At 40.5% G+C, this 19369-nt stretch overlaps 1 protein-coding gene across 1 annotated transcript; it reads left to right on the top strand.

Annotated features, from left to right (window-relative positions):
- Nucleotides 1-13144: 13144 nt before the first annotated feature.
- Nucleotides 13145-16296, top strand: RAG1 (recombination activating 1). The gene has a single exon (XM_053560451.1). The coding sequence runs from the start codon at nucleotides 13145-13147 to the stop codon at nucleotides 16277-16279; it is 3135 nt and encodes a 1044-aa protein (XP_053416426.1). The 3' UTR covers nucleotides 16280-16296.
- Nucleotides 16297-19369: the final 3073 nt, after the last annotated feature.

Here is a 19369-nt window from a genome sequence, read left to right as displayed (position 1 = left end):
TATAGTTAACCATAGAGTACTATAGTTAACAATAATCTAGAGAACAGTATTAGAGAACACTTTAACTTATTCTTCTCAACTAGCTGTGATTTTGTATCCATTAACCAATATCTCCCTATCCCTTTCTCCCCCGGCCCTTCCAATCCTCTAATAACCATTATTCTAGTCTCTATTTCTATGAGATCAACTTTTTTTAGTTTCCATATATGAGTGAGATTATGAAAGGCACATATATATTTCTGTGTCTGCCTTATTTCCCTTAACATAATGTTCTTCAGGCTTATCTATGTTGCCCCAAATGGCAGGATTTCATTCTTTTTTGTGGCTAAATAGTATCCCATCATCTTGTCTTTACCTATACATATGTGGGTGGACACCTGGGTTGATTCCCTATCAATAAACATGATAGTGCAGATCTCTCTTGGAAATATTGATTTCCTTTCCTTTGGATATATACTCAGCAGTGAAATTGCTGGGTCATATGGTAATTTGAAATGGTTTTTTAAGGAATTTCCGTACTGCTTTCCATAATGACTGTACTAATTTATACTCCTACTAACAGCGTATAAGAGCTAATCTTTCTCTGCATCCTTACCAGCATTCACTAAGTTTTTTCTTTTTGACAATAGCTATTCTATTCAGTGAGATTAAATCTCATTGTGATTTTGATGTGCATTTCTCTGATGATTAGTGATGTTGAGCATTTTTTATATACTAGTTGGGCTTTTATATGTCTTCTTTTGAGAAATGTCTATTGAGATCATTTGTCCATTTTTAAATCAGGTTATTTGGTTTTTGTTTTTGCTGTTGAGTTGTTTCAGTTCCTTGTAGATTCTGGAATTTAATCCCTGGTCAGGTGAGTAGTTTGCGGATATTTTTTCTTTTTAGGTGGATTTTCTCTTCACGCTATTGATTGTTTCCTTTGCTATGCAGAAGCGTTTAGTTTGATATAATCGTGTTTGTGGTTTTTTTGCTTTTGTTGGCTGTGGTTTGGAGGTCTTATCCATCAAATATTTTCCTAGACTAATGTCTTGAAGCATTTACCCTGTATTTTCTTCTAGTAGTTTCACAGTCTTTATCCCCCTTTGAGTTGCTTTTTGCTTATGCTGAGTAATATGGGTCTAGTTTTATTCTTCTGTATTTGGTATCTAGTTTTTCCACCACTATTTATTGAAGAGACTGTCCTGTCCCCATTGAGCGTTGCCTTTGTCAAAAATTAGTTGACTGGTGGGATTACACCTACGGTGCATCTTACAAGAATGTAGAATATAAATGTCTTAACACAATAACTAAGAAAATTCCAGGAAGGCTATGTTAACCAATGTGATGAAAATATGTCAAATGGTATATAAAACCACTGTATGGTGCCCCATGATTACATTAATGTACACAGCTATGATTTAATTAAAAAAAAAATCAGTTGACTGTAAATACTTGGATTTCTCAGTTTTCTGTTTTATTCCACGGGTCTCTGTATCTGTTCTTATGTCATTATCCTGCTGTTTCACTCACTATAGCTTTTTGGAAGTCAGATAGTGTGATGTATCCATTTTTCCTCTTTTTACTCAGGACTTCTTTGGCCATTGAGAGTCTTTTGTGGTTCTGTATGAATTTTAGGATTGTTTTAGGTTTACTCTAGCTTGAATACCAGCCCTGAGAAATTTAGATCAAATTCCTCCTCCATCAGTGTTTGAATTCAGTCTTAGATCCTATGCAGGTAAATGAGATGAGGAGGCCAGCAAATGCCTTTTGACCACTGGGTTTAGAAATGGAACAGATGTCTTCAATTAGAAAGGATGTCTAACGGTCTCATACACTGGCCATCACTTCTCAGTTCTTCAAACTCCCTCCTGGAGATGTGGTTCTCAGGTCTTCACTTCTTTGATGAAGAGGAGGAGGCTTTTATTGCATATTTTCTGGGGCCAGTCCGCATTATCAAGACAATGAGAGTAGAGTTCCATGTTGGTCCTCTGTCTGTGGTGGGGATCTGGAGTTAATGAAGTGTGAGATCTTGTGGAAGTCACTCTGACCTTTAAATTTCGGGCTCTGAAAAATGGGAAACAGCCTCTTACCTGCCAAGGAAATGATGGCACCAGGCTGGGCTGGAGAACCACATTCACTAGATGCTGATAGCACTGGACATTCTCACTCAACAATATCCACCATAGCAGATGCTGGGGGTTTCATTTTGAGAATATTTTCTGTTGGCTTCATCTTCACTGCAATTTTGCCTACACATCTCAAAGTTCAAAATTAATACATACAATTCATTTCTTTTTAAAAAAGTTTTTGGCCCGTTACATAGTCTATAGAACCAGGGGATGTGGTGGAGGGGAAGGAGAACAGAGGTTGTGATAAGGGGAGGAGAGAAGAGAAGAAAAGCAAACATGATTCTTTTTTTTTATTCTTTATTTTTTGAATTTAATTTTTAATTAAAATCATAACTGTATACACTTATAGGGTACAATGTGATGATTTGATATATAATGTGGAATGCTTTAATCAAACTGATTAACATAACCATCACTTCACTTATTTTTCGTGGTAGGACATTTAAAATTTACTCCTAGTTATTTTGAAATATACCCTTGCATTGTGCACATTCGGTGAGATCCTGACAACTTCCCTCCCTCCTCCCACCGACCACCCTCCCTCGCTCCTCCCTGCCTCTTTCTATATTTGTGTTTTTTTCACTCCTATGAGTATGTAAGTGTTTATATATTGGTTTAATAATAGTATTGAGTACATTGGATATTCCCTGCCCCCATTCTTGAGACATTTTACTAAGAAGAATGTGCTGCAACTCCATCCAGGTTAACATAAAAGATGTAAAGTCTCCATCTTTTTAATGGCTGAATAGTATTCCATGGTATACATATACCGCAATTTGTTAATCCATTCATAGGTTGATGGGTATTTGCGTTGCTTCCATGACTTGGCACTTATGAATTGGGCTGCTGTGAACATTCTGGTGCAAATGTCTTTGTGGCTAGTGTAAACTAATACAACCTTTATAGAAAGAAGTATGGAGAGTCCTCGAGGAACTAAAAGTTGACCTTCCCTTTGATCTCGCAATCCCATTACTAGGTAAATGATTACTTCTTTTTTTTTTTTTATTGTTAGGGATTCATTGAGGGTACAATAAGCCAGGTTACATTGATTGCAATTGTTAGGCAAAGTCCCTCTTGCAATCATGCCTTGCCCCCATAAAGTGTGACACACACCAAGGCCCCACCCCCCTCTCTCTGTCCCTCTTTCTGCTTTTCCTCCCCCCCGTAACCTTAATTGTCATTAATTGTCCTCATATCAAAATTGAGTACATAGGATTCATGCTTCTCCATTCTTGTGATGCTTTACTAAGAATAATGTCTTCCACTTCCATCCAGGTTAATATGAAGGATGTAAAGTCTCCATTTTTCTTAATGGCTGAATAGTATTCCATGGTATACATATACCACAGCTTGTTAATCCATTCCTGGGTTGGTGGGCATTTAGGCTGTTTCCACATTTTGGCGATTGTAAATTGAGCTGCAATAAACAGTCTAGTACAAGTGTCCTTATGATAAAAGGATTTTTTTCCTTCTGGGTAGATGCCCAGTAATGGGATTGCAGGATCAAATGGGAGAACTAGCTTGAGTGCTTTGAGGTTTCTCCATACTTCCTTCCAGAAAGGTTGTACTAGTTTGCAGTCCCACCAGCAGTGTAAAAGTGTTCCCTTCTCTCCACATCCACGCCAGCATCTGCAGTTTTGAGATTTTGTGATGTGGGCCATTCTCACTGGGGTTAGATGATATCTCAGGGTTGTTTTGATTTGCATTTCTCTAAGATATAGAGATGATGAACATTTTTTCATGTGTTTGTTAGCCATTCGTCTGTCATCTTTAGAGAAGGTTCTATTCATGTCTCTTGCCCATTGATATATGGGATTGTTGGCTTTTTTCATGTGGATTAATTTGAGTTCTCTATAGATCCTAGTTATCAAGATTTTGTCTGATTGAAAATATGCAAATATCCTTTCCCATTGTGTAGGTTGTCTCTTTGCTTTGGTTATTGTCTCCTTAGCTGTACAGAAGCTTTTCAGTTTAATGAAGTCCCATTTGTTTATTTTTGTTGTTGTTGTTGCAATTGCCATGGTAGTCTTCTTCATGAAGTCTTTCCCCAGGCCAATATCTTCCAGTGTTTTTCCTATGCTTTCTTTGAGGATTTTTATTGTTTCATGCCTTAAATTTAAGTCCTTTATCTATCTTGAATCAATTTTTGTGAGTGGGGAAAGGTGTGGGTCCAGTTTCAGTCATTTACATGTAGATATCCAGTTCTCCCAACACCATTTATTGAATAGGGAGTCTTTCCCCCAAGGTATGTTCTTGTTTGGTTTATCGAAGATTAGGTGGTTGTAAGATGTTAGTTTCATTTCTTGGTTTTCAATTTGATTCCAAGTGCCTATGTCTCTGTTTTTGTGCCAGTACCATGCTGTCTTGACCACTATGGCTTTGTAGTACAGACAATCTTCCCCAACACATTCTATGAAGCAAACATCACCCTGATACCAAAACCAGGAAAAGACCCAAACAAAAAGGAGAATTTCAGACCAATCTCACTCATGAATATAGATGGAAAAATTCTCAACAAAATCCTAGCCAATAGATTACAGCTTATCATCAAAAAAGTCATTCATCATGATCAAGTAGGCTTCATCCCAGGGATGCAAGGCTGGTTTAACATACGCAAGTCCATAAACGTTATCCACCATATTAACAGAGGCAAAAATAAAGATCACATGATCCTCTCAATAGATGCAGAAAAAGCGTTTAATAAAATCTAGTATCCTTTTCTAATTAGAACACTGAAGAGTATAGGCATAGGTGACACATTTCTAAAACTGATTGAAGCTATCTATGACAAACCCACAGCTAGTATTTTACTGAATGGAGTAAAACTGAAAGCTTTCCCTCTTAGAACTGGAACCAGACAAGGTTGTCCTCTGTCACCTTTACTATTCAACATAGTGCTGGAAGTTCTAGCCAATAAAATTAGGCAAGACAAGGAAATAAAGGGAATCCAAATGGGAGCAGAAGAGGTCAAACTCTCCCTCTTTGCTGACGACATGATCCTATACTTAGAGAACCCCAAAGACTCAACCACAAGACTCCTAGAAGTCATCAAAAAATACAGTAATGTTTCAGGATATAAAATCAATGCCCACAAGTCAGTAGCCTTTGTGTACACCAATAGCAGTCAAGATGAGAAGCTAATTAAGGACACAACTCCCTTCACCATAGTTTCAAAGAAAATGAAATACCTAGGAATATACCTAACGAAGGAGGTGAAGGACCTCTATAAAGAAAATTATGAAATCCTCAGAAAGGAAATAGCAGAGGATATTAACAAATGGAAGAACATACCATGTTCATGGATGGGAAGAATCAACATTGTTAAAATGTCTATACTTCCCAAAGCAATCTACCTATTCAATGCCATTCCTATCAAAATACCAACATCGTACTTTCAAGATTTGGAGAAAATGATTCTGCGTTTTGTATGGAACCGGAAAAACCCCGTATAGCTAAGGCAGTTCTTAGTAATAAAAATAAAGCTGGGGGCATCAGCATACCAGATTTCAGTCTCTACTACAAATGATTACTTCTTAACCAGTTCATGGATTCAATAACCTCCTAGACTTTTTCTGATAACTCAAGGGTGTAGACTTTTGTGCCCACACGGTGGCACTAGCTGCTCAGAAAGCAGCGTAGCTCTCCGCCGGCTGTGGCACTCCTGAAAGCACGGGAGCGAGCTGCCGCTGACGTGTAGAGCAATTAACAATGCATTAGAAAAATGTCCTAACAGGGATAATCCACACTGAGTTAATTAGAAAGCAATTTGAAGACTGGGGAATTAGAGGACAAACGAGAGCGTGGAGACGCTGTCAGTCCACCGCGGATGCGAGGTGGCAAGTTTGCGGTCCCCTAAGGCTCTGCTCCGCTTATGAGCTCCTGAGATCCTGCACCATGGCCAACCTGAGTTTCCCTCCAGGCTAAGACAGGCGCGGTGGCATGGGAGTGAGAGGAGCGGGGACGTCCCTTTTTCAGGTAGCAGAAAGAATCTTGTCCTGGGACCAGGGAGACCAAGTTGATAAGGCTGTTTGTGCTACACTAATTCTCTTCTGTGACATTGAACAGGACAATTTTTGCCCTTTGGGAACGGGTTCTCACCTATCAAGTATATCCATTGGGCCAGACAATGTCTAAGTTCCCTTCTAACTCTGGCTTTTCATTTGGTGATAGCCGACAAGAGTTTTGCTCATTGGAGATATATAAATAGGTGTTTATGTATATGAATATATTTATGTCATCACTGTCAACAGCATCTGCCGGGTTATGATAAGATGCCCAAATGCCGTGTTCATGCACTCAGATCACTTCTGCAGGCGGAGATTTTGATTGATATCGGCAATTGAATTTGAAAAGGTCTCTTATAAAGGCCTTTGGGGGGCCAAGGGGAATAAAGGGAGGCAACCCTCTAGGGAGGGTTTGGGACTTGGATGGAGAGGCAGGTGAAAGGAAGCCTGACAGGGATCACAAGCCTGCAGGAGCAGGGCCAGGGAAGGGCTTGTCAACACAGCACTGCCAGGCTTCACCAGGCTGCCGCGGTGGCACTCTAGCTTGGGCAACAGAGTGAGACACTCAAAAAAACAAACAAAAGAACCCACATGAGCTTTGGAAACCAACTCCACTTTTGCTACATAGTGGTTGTGGAGTAACCACAGGCACGTTTCTACTTTGCTCTAAACTTCTGCCTCTTCAGTGATCATAATATCAATGCATCTAATTGTGGTGAGAATGAAATTATAGGTAAAGCCCTGGGAAGCCTGGGCAATTGCCCTCAACAATGGTGACTCATTTATTTTTAATTATTTGCCTTTTTCTTTTTTACTGAGACGCCTACATCTGAGGTTGTAGATGACCGAGATTGAGGCTCATAAAGTTTAAGTAATGAATCAAAGGCCTGAGCTGAGAATCCAGGTCTATTGACTTCAAAACTCTAGTCATGTTTAAAGTTAAGAGTAGTTCCAAGGAGCATCAACCTTCCCTGACCCAGATTTAACCAGGTAGAAGGGATCTTCAAAGAGGCAGGCACTGTTTCAAGCATTTCCCTGTATTCACTCTTACCGTATGACAGCATTGGCTCTGGGAAGCATAAACTCCTAGTATTTCCTTTATACAGATGTGGAACTGAGGCACAGAGGCGAAGTTTGTGCCAGAGCTCATATTGGCAAGATCATTTCTAACCCCAATTCTTGAGGAGTGAAGTGGCAGCCAATGCTTTCAGCACACACCTGTGCATGGGTCTACACTCATACCATCCCTTCCCCTCCCCCAGCTTCCTAAGGAGCCAGGTGCCAGCTGGAGCTGGGGGCTCCTGGCCTGTGATTGGCTGCCATCATTTGTGGTTAGCCCTCCAGGGTGAGGGAGGCTGAGAAGGACAGTGGAGGCTGATAAATAGCACAGCCATTTGCTCTGAGGGCCAACAGAGCCAGAGGAGGGGCAGAGAACACACTTTGCCTTCTCTTTGGTATCGAATAATAGCAACTGAATTGCAGACATCCCAACACTTTGGCCAGGCAGCCTCCCGGGCAAGGTAACACTCATACTTTTCATGTCTTGAGCCAAAATACTTGTTACATTTTTATGTTTCTAATTAGAAGCCCTTGAGCTTTTTTTTCCTTGCAGGAGATGAGGGGATGGAGTGAGGGAACCTGACTCCAGTTTGTTTTTTCTTTCTAACACATGAATACAGAGAAGGTACAGGAAGCCAAGTTGAGGGATGCTGAATTTCATGGAAAACATGCAAAAAAATTTCACTTATTATAAATGAATGCTTTTAGCAGAGGAAAGGTTTTTTTTTTTTTAGAGACAGTCTCACTTTATTGCCCTCAGTAGAGTGCTGTGGTGTCACAGCTCACAGTAACCTCCAACTCCTGGGCTTAGGGAGTCTCTTGCCTCAGCCTCCCGAGCAGCTGGGACTCCAGGCGCCCACCACAATGCCCAACTATTTTTTTTTTGTTGTTGCAGTTTGGCAGGGACTGGGTTCGAACCTGCCGCCCTTGGTATATGGGGCTAGTGCCCTACCCTTTTGAGACACAGGGGGCCCTGGGGGCCCCCCCAGAGGGGAAGGTTTAAGGAGGGCTCTTGAATGAATTCATAAACAAACCAGCAGAGGGAAAGGGAGAGACTCTTGGAGACAAATACTGTTAGTCCAGGGAAGAAAAATAATCAGAAGCAAACAAATTCCAGGGTGAGAGGGAATGTGTAATTTGCCAGGTATTGCCAAGTATTGGCAGGCATTTCTGAACTAGATTAGAGTAAGGAGATCAGTGTTTCTCAAAATGTCCACTCACATCAGGATCACGAGAATGTTTGTTAAAAAAATATACCATTTCTGGACTCCATCCCAGTCAAACAACCAGACTCTCTGGGACCTGATGATTTGCATTTTTCTTTTTCTAAAACAAGCTCCCTAGTGATTCTGATTTATATTAATTTTGAGAATTGCCATGGTAGAGACTCTCCTGTGAGTTGATATTCTTGAGTCAGGACTTCTGACCAGGACTCTTCCTTAAGTGGTTTGTGTAAGAAGTTGTCTGGAGGAAGGGCACGAATCTTGGGGTTATTTTGTGGATGCCTGAGACTTATAGAAAGGCTTTTGATGCTGTCAATATTTTCATGCATGGTGTTTGGCAAATAACACCATGCATAACATGATGGTATTTGTGGAGTGAAGGTAATGAATAAATGAGAGGTCATACCTGGGCATAAAGTTATCACTTGGAAATTGTGTACAGATCAAGTGAAAGATGTCAGGAGGGAAGATTGTGGTCTAAGTGCTAGTGTGTGTGTGTGTGTGTGTGTGTGTGTACATGTGAAAGGTGGGCAGCTGGAGTGGAAGACGGGGTGTGGAGCTGCTGCTGAAGCCCAGCCTCCTGAAACTACTAATAATATCAGTCCCCAGAAACTATAGCTTCTGTCCTGCTTAAGCCACCCCAGACTAGTTGGTCAAAATGAATCCAAGGCCCGTGGAGGGAGGCATTCCCGCAGCTGTGCTATCAGATGATGGCACTGCTGAGATGGCAGTGGCCTGTGGGGACAGAGATGAGCCAGCATCAGCCCCTCAGCCTTTTAAATGTTGAGGCTGGTCTACTACTGAGACCATTTGTTAGAAGAGAGATCAAGCATTTGCAAGATTTTTAAGTGTCAAAAAATGACTACAAGATAACTCTTCCATAATCCCAACTTCCTGCTGTCTGCAGGGCCATCTTTTAGTCTCTTTTCTACATGTTTATCAGAAAACAAAGATAAGCTAAGGATGGTGGTCAGATGTGAGACTCAGCTGGGTCTTTAACTTTGCCGAATGAAATGTAGAAAAATATGAAAAAATAACCCTGAGTATCTATACCTCTAGCCTTTCAAATAGTTTTATCCAAAATGAATTGATCATGGAATGTTAAAAAAGGCATGTTGTGAAAAATTCAAACAATACAAAAGTGAATAAAAAGTGTAAGAGGCTCTCTCACTGGAGATAAAACACTCCAATTAAGATTTTAGCGCATATCCTTCCAGAATATTTGTACTTCTAATGCACGCACAAATATGAACATGGATGACTCAGCGGGGGCCTATTACACTCGCCGTATTGCTCTGCTTTCTGCTGGTCCATATGGGTCTCTTCCATATCATTGACTTATATACAAATTATGTATATGCGTCAATGCACATAGAAAATGTCATTTCCCGTCTGGTTTTCCAATTATGTCTGGACCCTAGTTTAATTAATCATGGAAAACCCTTTTGGTAATTATTTATATTGTTTCCTAGTTTTCAAAGGAATGTCTTTTTTTTATTTTTAAATTTTTTTAATTGAAAAGTAAATTTATTTCAGGTTAATATGAGGGTATAAACAACCAGGTCAAAAATCTTTGATTTTGTTTTGTAAAATCTCTCTTGTGGTTGTGTCCCACACTCAAAAGGTATGCCAAATACTCCCAGGAAGCAATTTTTTTGGTCAGGGCTGGATTTGAACCCACCACCTCCAGCCTATGGGGCCAGTGCCCTGCTCCTTTGAGCCACAGGTGCTGCCCTCCCATGAAACAATTTTTTTTAAACATATCTATCTCTCTGTCTCCCTATCCATGTCACTGTATAGCTATAGTAAGGTTTCTATAAAATGACTATTGAATAAGTTCCTCAAAGGAGATTCATTCTACCAAAGATAATATATTTAATTTTTTAAGACATTGCTAAATTGTCCACTAGATATTTTATATCAATTTATACTTCTTCTCAATAATGTTTGGAGATATCTTAATCTCTCCATGCCTTGATAAATGGTCAATAATATCAATAGTTTTAATCTTTGCTAATTGGATAGATTAAAAAAAAATCTCACTAAGTTTAATTCTTAAAAGTTCTATCTTCTTCCAAAAGTAATTCATGTTTATTATTTTATTTTATTTTACTTTATTTTTTATTGTGACTATGTTTTTTTTTTTTTCAAATTAATATGAGGGTACAAATTTTAGGCTACCTTGTTCTCACTTCCAGGGTAAAGTTCCATTTGTAGAAGAGCGCCTCACCCAGGGAGCGTGTTGTACACCCTCACAAGGTGCACCCTCCTTCTGCCAAACATCCATCCCCTGCTCCCCTCTCCCGCTTTCCTCTACCCCTGAACTGGACTATATTAGTGTTTTATTGTCCTTGTGAGCGTACATGTTTATTTTAAAGAGTAAAAAATCACAAGTAAGGATAAGTAGTGTAAAACGTATATAGATTTCACAGATAACCATCATTAACATCCTAGCGTGTATTACGCTAAAACAAGAATAATAATACATGCCTTTCATCCATTTCTTACATAAACTTTTAGCAGTTGGGTTGGAAAAATATCTAATAAATAACTTTGATTCAGGTGTCAATAGCTAATATTAATGACTACTTGGTGATGACACTCTTTCCATGGGATTATTTAAATAAATATATTTTGGATAATGTTTTAGGCAAGTGGGAGTCAGGAGGGGAATGCATAGGGAGGGGAGATAGTTCTGGGAGTCCTACAAACGTGCCTTGTGATTGACTTACTCAGTGTGAGAGGTCAGTATTTAACTTGATGAGTTAACTACTCAAAATATTATCTTGGTAAATACAGTGGAACCTCTGTGAGCTGACCACCCAAGAGACTGTACAAACTGCTCAACTTACAGAGATGGTCAACCTTAAGAACTAGGCCTCCTGTACTGATATGTACATGTGGTGCATGTCCAGTCTATGAAAATTTTCAACTTAAGGAGGTGGTCAATGTAGGGAGGTGGTCAGCGATGAGGGTTCCACTGTATTTCTTTTAAATGACAAAAAAAAAAAAATTATCTTGGAATGTCAGAGAGAAAGTGCTTTAGGAAAAGACTGGAAATTAAAATACTGAAGGAATGAGAAGACATTTCAGGCTGAGTTCAAGCCAATAAGGCAGAAGTGATCAGAAAATCCCTAGCACTTGCCTCACAGAGAATTAAGGGACAGAATTGAACTGTAATGAACTATAACCAACTTTGAGATGTTTGTTGGGTTGAAGTTGAAATACCTGTAGAGGTTAATGAGACCTTTGAAATAGTTTGGAATTGTTTAACTCTCATACAGTCCTGTATAGCAAAAACTAATAGATCTCCTTTTTAATCAAGTCTTGGAAGTTTGCACTTAATTTTTATGGAAAACACTCATCTCTGATGCACGATGGATGTAAGATGGAATAAACTTTGGTAGTTTAAAGGGAGGACTTGCAAAGAAGCTTTGGTGGCAGTAGCTAGGATTAGTTCTTGCTGACATTACCCTCAACCCTTCCAATCCCAACCCTGATAAAAGTATGTTCATCTGAGGATTTTTCTCTAAGACTACATAAATATAAAAATTCTTATTAATTTGGCTAGTTAATTAATTTAGGAAAAACGTATGTTTTTTGATATAATTGGTAGATCAAAAGAGTTATTAGCCCAGGCCGATTTGAGAGGGAGGTAGATGGGATGATAGGACAAAAATACAGTTGCTGTTTTTGCAATTATTTGTACTAAAGAATTTTGGGAAGATTGATCTCACTGGGTCTAGAATGTACTTAAATGGCATTGTCAGATTTTTTTCTGCAACACAACTGATTTCTCCACTGCAACCTGGATGAGTAGGGTTTCCTGGCATATGTAATTGAGAACGCTTTTTTACCAGAAGAAAAACATTACCCCTACCTCTTATTAAAAACTATAGAGCCAATGGCCATTGACCAGCAATGACTTTCAAGAGGATCTTTGTGAGTTTTATCTGAAACCACCTGAATTTTTCATCTTGAAAGTCCTTCAGAACCTTGGTATAGGCACATTGTGGTTTGTTGCTGGTTTAGAATTGGGTGGTTTTTGTTTCTAATGTAGACACAGTTTTGTAATTTACACCAGCATTCACTAATTAAAATGGTAAGCATAATTACTCTCCATGATACTTATTATTAGTTTGCATTCATAAAACTCAAAATTCACTTCATTCTTTCAGGTCATGAGTAATTAGTTTCTTTGGGTTTGTAGCTTTATCATCCTTTTATGAACCATTTAGAAGAAATAAACGGCCAACCTCCTGGAAGACTGCTTTAAAAAGCTGGAAATATATTGTCCAGCTAGTGCAATGAGGCTAATACAATGTGGAAAATATTACTTTTCTTGGGTTTTAGTAGTCAGTTTATCTTTGCTTTATTCGGCAAATAACTATTGGGCACCAAATGTGTGTCAGGAACCTTAGGGGGACAAAGATGAATCACTCACAGATTCTGTCCTTAAAGACCTTAAGATTTTTGGGGGAAAATGAATAAGATTTTATGTACACATTTAAAAAGTATTTTATATATGTAAAAGGTATAAATGACTATTATAATTACTGTCAGAACAAGATCAGTACCTAACATAGTATTTAATTTAGAATAGAAGGTTAAATAAATAACTTTTGGAATGAATTAATGAGTGAATAATTGAATACATTAACTTTTATAGTTTTCAAAGTATATCAGTGGGATAATAATATTTTTCCTAATATAATTTGTGTTACTGCCCCCAGGTACCTCAGCCAGCATGGCTGTCTCCTTCCCACCAGCCCTGGGACTCAGTTCTGCCCCAGAAGAAATTCAACACCCACATATTAAATTTTCAGAATGGAAATTTAAGCTTTTCAGGGTGAAATCCCTTGAAAAGACGCCTGCAGATGCTCAAAAAGAAAAGAAGGATGTCTCTGAGGGGAAACCCTCTTTAAAGCAATCTCCAGCAGTCCTGGACAACAAGGCTGGTGGTCAGAAGCCAGTCCTGACTCAACCAGTATTAAAAGCACACCCTAAGTTTTCTAAGAAATTCCACGATGACGGAAAAGCCAGAGGCAAAGCCATCCACCAAGCCAACCTTCGACATCTCTGCCGCATCTGTGGGGATTCTTTGAAAACTGATCAGTACAAGAGGCGATACCCAGTGCATGGGCCTGTGGATGGTAAAACCCAAGCCCTTTTACGAAAGAGGGAAAAGAGAGCAACTTCCTGGCCAGACCTCATTGCCAAGGTTTTCCGGATTGATGTGAAGGCAGATGTTGACTCCATCCACCCCATTGAGTTCTGCCATAACTGCTGGAGCATCATGTACAGAAAGTTTAGCGGTGCCCCCGGGGAGGTGTGCTTTCCAAGGAACACAGCCATGGAGTGGCACCCCCACACATCCTCCTGTGACATTTGCCACAGTGCCCGTCGGAGTCTCAAAAGGAAGAGTCTTCAGCCAAATGTGCAGCTCAGCAAAAGACTCAAAACTGTGCTTGACCAAGCAAGACAAGCCCGTCAGTGCAGGAGAAGAGCTCAGGTGAGGATCTGCAGCAGAAAAGTCATGAAGAAGATTACCAGCTGCAGTAAAATACATCTCAGCACCCAGCTGCTTGCGGTGGACTTCCCTGACCACTTCGTGAAAGCTATCTCCTGCCCGATCTGCGAGCACATCCTGGCTGACCCCGTGCAGACCAACTGTAAGCACGTCTTTTGCAGGATCTGCATTCTCAGGTGCCTCAAAGTCATGGGCAGCTATTGTCCCTCTTGCCAATATCCATGCTTCCCTACTGACTTGGACAGTCCAGTGAAATCCTTTCTGAGTGTCTTGAATTCCCTGATGGTGAGATGTCCAGCCAAAGGGTGCAATGAGGAGGTCAGCTTGGAAAAATATAATCACCATGTCTCAAGTCACAGGGAATCAAGAGAGACTCTTGTGCATATTAATAAGGGAGGCCGGCCCCGTCAGCACCTTCTGTCCCTGACTCGGAGAGCTCAGAAACACCGGCTGAGGGAGCTCAAGCTGCAAGTTCAGGCTTTTGCTGACAAAGAAGAAGGCGGGGACGTGAAGTCTGTGTGTCTGACCTTGTTCCTGCTGGCTCTGAGGGCAGGGAATGAGCACAGACAGGCGGATGAGCTGGAGGCCCTCATGCAGGGACGGGGATCTGGCCTGCAGCCAGCTGTTTGCTTGGCCATCCGTGTCAACACCTTCCTCAGCTGCAGTCAGTACCACAAGATGTACAGGACTGTGAAAGCCATCACGGGCAGGCAGATTTTCCAGCCTTTGCACGCCCTTCGGAATGCTGAGAAGGTCCTTCTTCCGGGCTACCACCCCTTTGAGTGGCAGCCACCTCTGCAGAATGTGTCTTTCAGCACCGATGTGGGCATCATCGATGGGCTGTCTGGACTCTCCTCCTCAGTGGATGATTACCCCGTGGACACCATTGCCAAGAGGTTCCGCTATGACTCGGCTTTGGTGTCTGCTCTGAAGGACATGGAAGAAGACATCTTGGAAGGCATGAGGTCTCATGACCTAGACGACTACCTGAATGGCCCCTTCACTGTAGTGGTGAAAGAGTCCTGTGATGGAATGGGAGATGTGAGTGAGAAGCACGGGAGTGGGCCAGTCGTCCCGGAAAAGGCAGTTCGCTTTTCATTCACAGTCATGACAATTACTCTCACACATGGCTCACAGAGTGTGAGGGTGTTTGAGGAAGCCAAACCCAACTCTGAACTGTGCTGCAAGCCACTGTGCCTTATGCTGGCAGATGAATCTGACCACGAGACCCTGACTGCCATCCTCAGTCCTCTCATTGCTGAGAGGGAGGCCATGAAGAACAGCCAATTGATGCTTGAGATGGGAGGCATCCTCCGGACTTTCAAGTTCATCTTCAGGGGCACCGGATATGATGAAAAACTTGTCCGGGAAGTAGAAGGCCTCGAGGCTTCTGGCTCAGTCTACATTTGTACGCTTTGCGATGCCACCCGTCTGGAAGCCTCTCAAAACCTTGTGTTCCACTCCATAACCAGAAGTCATGCTGAGAACCTGGAACGCTATGAGATGTGGCGTTCCAACCCATACCACGAGTCTGTGGAGGAGCTGCGGGACAGGGTGAAAGGGGTCTCGGCCAAGCCTTTCATTGAGACGGTGCCATCCATCGATGCACTGCACTGTGACATTGGCAATGCAGCTGAGTTCTATAGGATTTTCCAGCTAGAGATAGGGGAGGCATATAAGAATCCCAATGCTTCCAAAGAGGAAAGGAAAAGATGGCAGGCCACCCTGGACAAACATCTCCGGAAGAAGATGAATCTAAAACCAATTATGAGGATGAACGGCAACTTTGCCAGGAAGCTCATGACCAAGGAGACTGTCGATGCAGTTTGTGAGTTAATTCCTTCCAAGGAGAGGCATGAAGCTCTGAGGGAGCTGATGGACCTCTACCTGAAGATGAAGCCTGTGTGGCGATCTTCATGCCCCGCTAAAGAGTGCCCAGAATTCCTCTGCCAGTACAGTTTCAACTCGCAGCGTTTTGCTGAGCTCCTCTCTACCAACTTCAAATATCGGTACGAGGGCAAAATCACTAATTATTTTCACAAAACTCTAGCACATGTTCCTGAAATTATCGAGAGGGATGGCTCTATTGGGGCATGGGCAAGTGAGGGAAATGAGTCTGGTAACAAACTGTTCAGGCGCTTCCGCAAAATGAATGCCAGGCAGTCCAAGTTCTATGAAATGGAAGATGTCTTGAAACACCACTGGCTATATACTTCCAAATATCTCCAGAAGTTTATGAATGCTCATAACGCATCAAAAAACTCTGGGTTTACTGTGAGCTCACAGGCAAGTGCAGGGGATTCCTTAGGCATAGAGGACTCTCTGGAAAGCCAAGATTCAATGGAATTTTAAGTAGACCAGCCACTTGTGAGTTGGTTTTTGCAAATGAGTTTTCTTCTGGGTTGCACTGAGGCCTCCTCCTAGCACCCTTCACTACTGTGTGTGGGGCTTCACCACCCAAGAGGTGGCAAGTTGGAGTGAGAGGCTACAGATGCTCTCGTGTCAGGAATGGATTAACCAATGAGCTGATTGCTTGAGCCACTCAGTGAGTTCAGAAAAGCAATGGGAAAAAATCAGTTACTTGAAAGCTCAATCACTCAGAACAGAGGTAACTGCAGGGGACCAGACACAAAGATCAGTGTGCATGCATGACTGAGTGCCATGAAAATCAAAGCCAAGGTTGTCAGAGAACAGCCAGTGAGGCTAGAAGAGAAATTTGTCTTGTGGTTTTCATTTTTCCTCTTGGTTTATTATATTTTGTATTGAGACATAATACATGTTTTCTATTTCATTTTTATGTAATTCTCTATTTTATAAATTTCACATATCTTGACTCATTCTACAAGGTTTGAAAGAAATTTCTTGAATTTTCTAAGAATAGCTTATATTTGAATGGCACAATGACCTTTACAAAGTGCTCCTAATGCATTTTCTCATTTGGTACGTTTATGCAGAAATACCTTGCATCATGAAAATTTCTGAAAAATCAGTCCTTTTATAGGTTTAAATAGTATATCTGTTTGTAGCCTTCAGAGTGTAGGAGGTTATCAGTTGTCATGGAGTTTGAAATACTGAAGTTAGAGGAATACACCTGTGGGTCATATTAAGTTATTAAGTCCTCTGATTATACATGTTTCCTTAGCTGTCAGTTGCCATCTACGCAGTCTTTGTTTTCACTTTTTAATTTCAAGTAATTTAGAGTTTCCAAGTGCTTTCCCATACAACCTCAAGGCCATAGAGGATTTTTAAAAATCTGGGTTTGCTCAATGTTTAAAAACAGATATCATGTCTTGCTGAAAATTTCTGCCACATTTTCTCCAAATGAAACTTGGGTCAATTTTACTAAACTCAGGTTTCCTAGAGTCCTTCCCTGTGTAATATGTTATTCTTTCTAGTACAATTAGTTTATTTTCAGCATATTTAAAATTTTATAGCAAATAACTCTGTACTTTTCCTACCTGCTAAGTTTAAATGGAGACTGCTCTTGTAAGTGAAAGAGTTAACGTTTGCTCAGTGTTCTTTTCTTTTTTTTGTGTGTATTTTTTGTTTTTTATTTTTGGTCACTTTTGGAATCTTTTCATCCTCATTTTGCCCCACTCACTTTGTTGTGTAGATGTTGTTATTATTCCCATTTGATGGAGATTTAAATATTTTGCCATTAGGTCCAGGGATAATTAGCACCTGATTTAGAATTTGAATCAGGTCTTTTGTTTCCAAATTGCATATTCTTTCTACCCCAAATATTGATCACTATTTTTTGTTTATAAGGTAGTATCACATCTAATCACCATAGCTCATAACTTTAGGATTACATTTTGTGGGGGGAAGGAATGCATGCATTTTAAAGTTATTTGTGTGTTTTGGACATTTTTTTTTCTGAGACAGAGTCTTACTGTGTCTCCCTGGGTAGAGTGCTGTGGCATGATAGCTCACAGCAACCTCAGACTCTTGGTCTCAAGTGATGCTCTTGCCTCAGCCTCCTGAGTAGCTGGGACTGCAGGTGCCCATTACAAAGCCTGGTTAGTTTTTCTTTTTTTAGAGAAGGGGTCTCACTCTTGCTCAGTCTGGTCTTGAACTCCTAAGCTCACACAATCCACCCACCGTGGCCTTCCAGAGAGCTAGGATTATAGGTGTGAGCCACTGTGCCTACCCGGCCTGTCTTGGACATTCTGATAGAAGAAAGTAATGCTAAAGCTCTACAGAGTCCCTAACACCTCTGTAGACTCCAGTTGTGTGGAAACTATTGTCTGTATCCTTAAGAATTTGGGATTTGCCAGTTGTTGGCAATATAGAGCAGGCATAGGATTTTATACACTAGTGAGTCATAATGATATGTTAGTGTTAATTAGTTTTTTTCTTCCTTTGATTTTATTGGCCATAATTGCCACTCTTCATACACAGTATATCAAAGAGCTTTGTAATTTAGTTGTCAAACGTGCATCAGTGGCATTATCCTAAGTGGTATGTGTTTGGTGCTTTTGCAGGGATTGAACTTGGAATTTTCCATTAAAAAATGCAGCAGGTTTCTTTGCTTTTTTATATGCAGGATATCAAATCCATTTATAATTTAGTTGTCAAAAACATCTACATATTTTAATATTACTTTTTTGGAAAACTATTAGTTTTGTGTTTTGGAAACTAATGGGCTTCTAAGCCACCTCTTCCCTTCATTTCACGTAATCCTTCCGACATGTCCCTGCACTAATAAACAGGTAAATGCACATTATCGTCTAGTCCCTGAAGCATGCTAGTGCTGGTTTGTGGATCCCCCTCTCCCCACTTCCACTCTGTTACTCATTTGAGTGGCACTGTAAATACTTTTCAATATTAAATTCCCCCTTTCTAGCATTGTAGGAACTATTTTGAATTCATGTGACTTAGAACATGATTTATAGCACAACCTTCCCAATAATCCCTTAATCAGATCACATTTTGACAAACCCCAGGAACATCTGGCTGCAGGAATTTCAATATGTAGAAATGCTGCCCATGGTTATTTTTTGTGCTTATCATTGAGATAGCAACAGCCCCTGGTTTTATACACGAGTTTTATTTTTAACAATGCCCATTGCAAATGCAGTCACATACTCCAGGGAAATTCAGCACATAGAATGAAGCTTTTATTTTTTGTTTGTTTGGAAATAGAGACTGGGACTTCAGAAGGCAATGCATTTTTCTCCTGTGAAACCTGATTCTACAAGTTTTCCTGCCAAGCCACTTAGGTGCATTGCAGGGACCAATGATCATGGCTGATGGAGACTGATGGTTGGTTGGTGAGGTCATAAAGAGCTTTGAGATTAATAAATGTGTGTGGAGATCCAAGAGCAGGAGGAAAAGGTGCCTTTTCCTTCCAGGTGAACTGAAATTTAGTTTTGCCTCTATTTATTTTTACAGGATAGCTGAAGATAAAAAAAAAAAAGTTTTTGTTTTTTTGTTTTCATT

This window comes from Nycticebus coucang, chromosome 14 (assembly GCF_027406575.1).
Source record: "Nycticebus coucang isolate mNycCou1 chromosome 14, mNycCou1.pri, whole genome shotgun sequence".
In the NCBI taxonomy this organism is placed as follows: Eukaryota; Metazoa; Chordata; class Mammalia; order Primates; family Lorisidae; genus Nycticebus; species Nycticebus coucang.
This window is presented reverse-complemented; position numbering and strand designations above follow the sequence as displayed.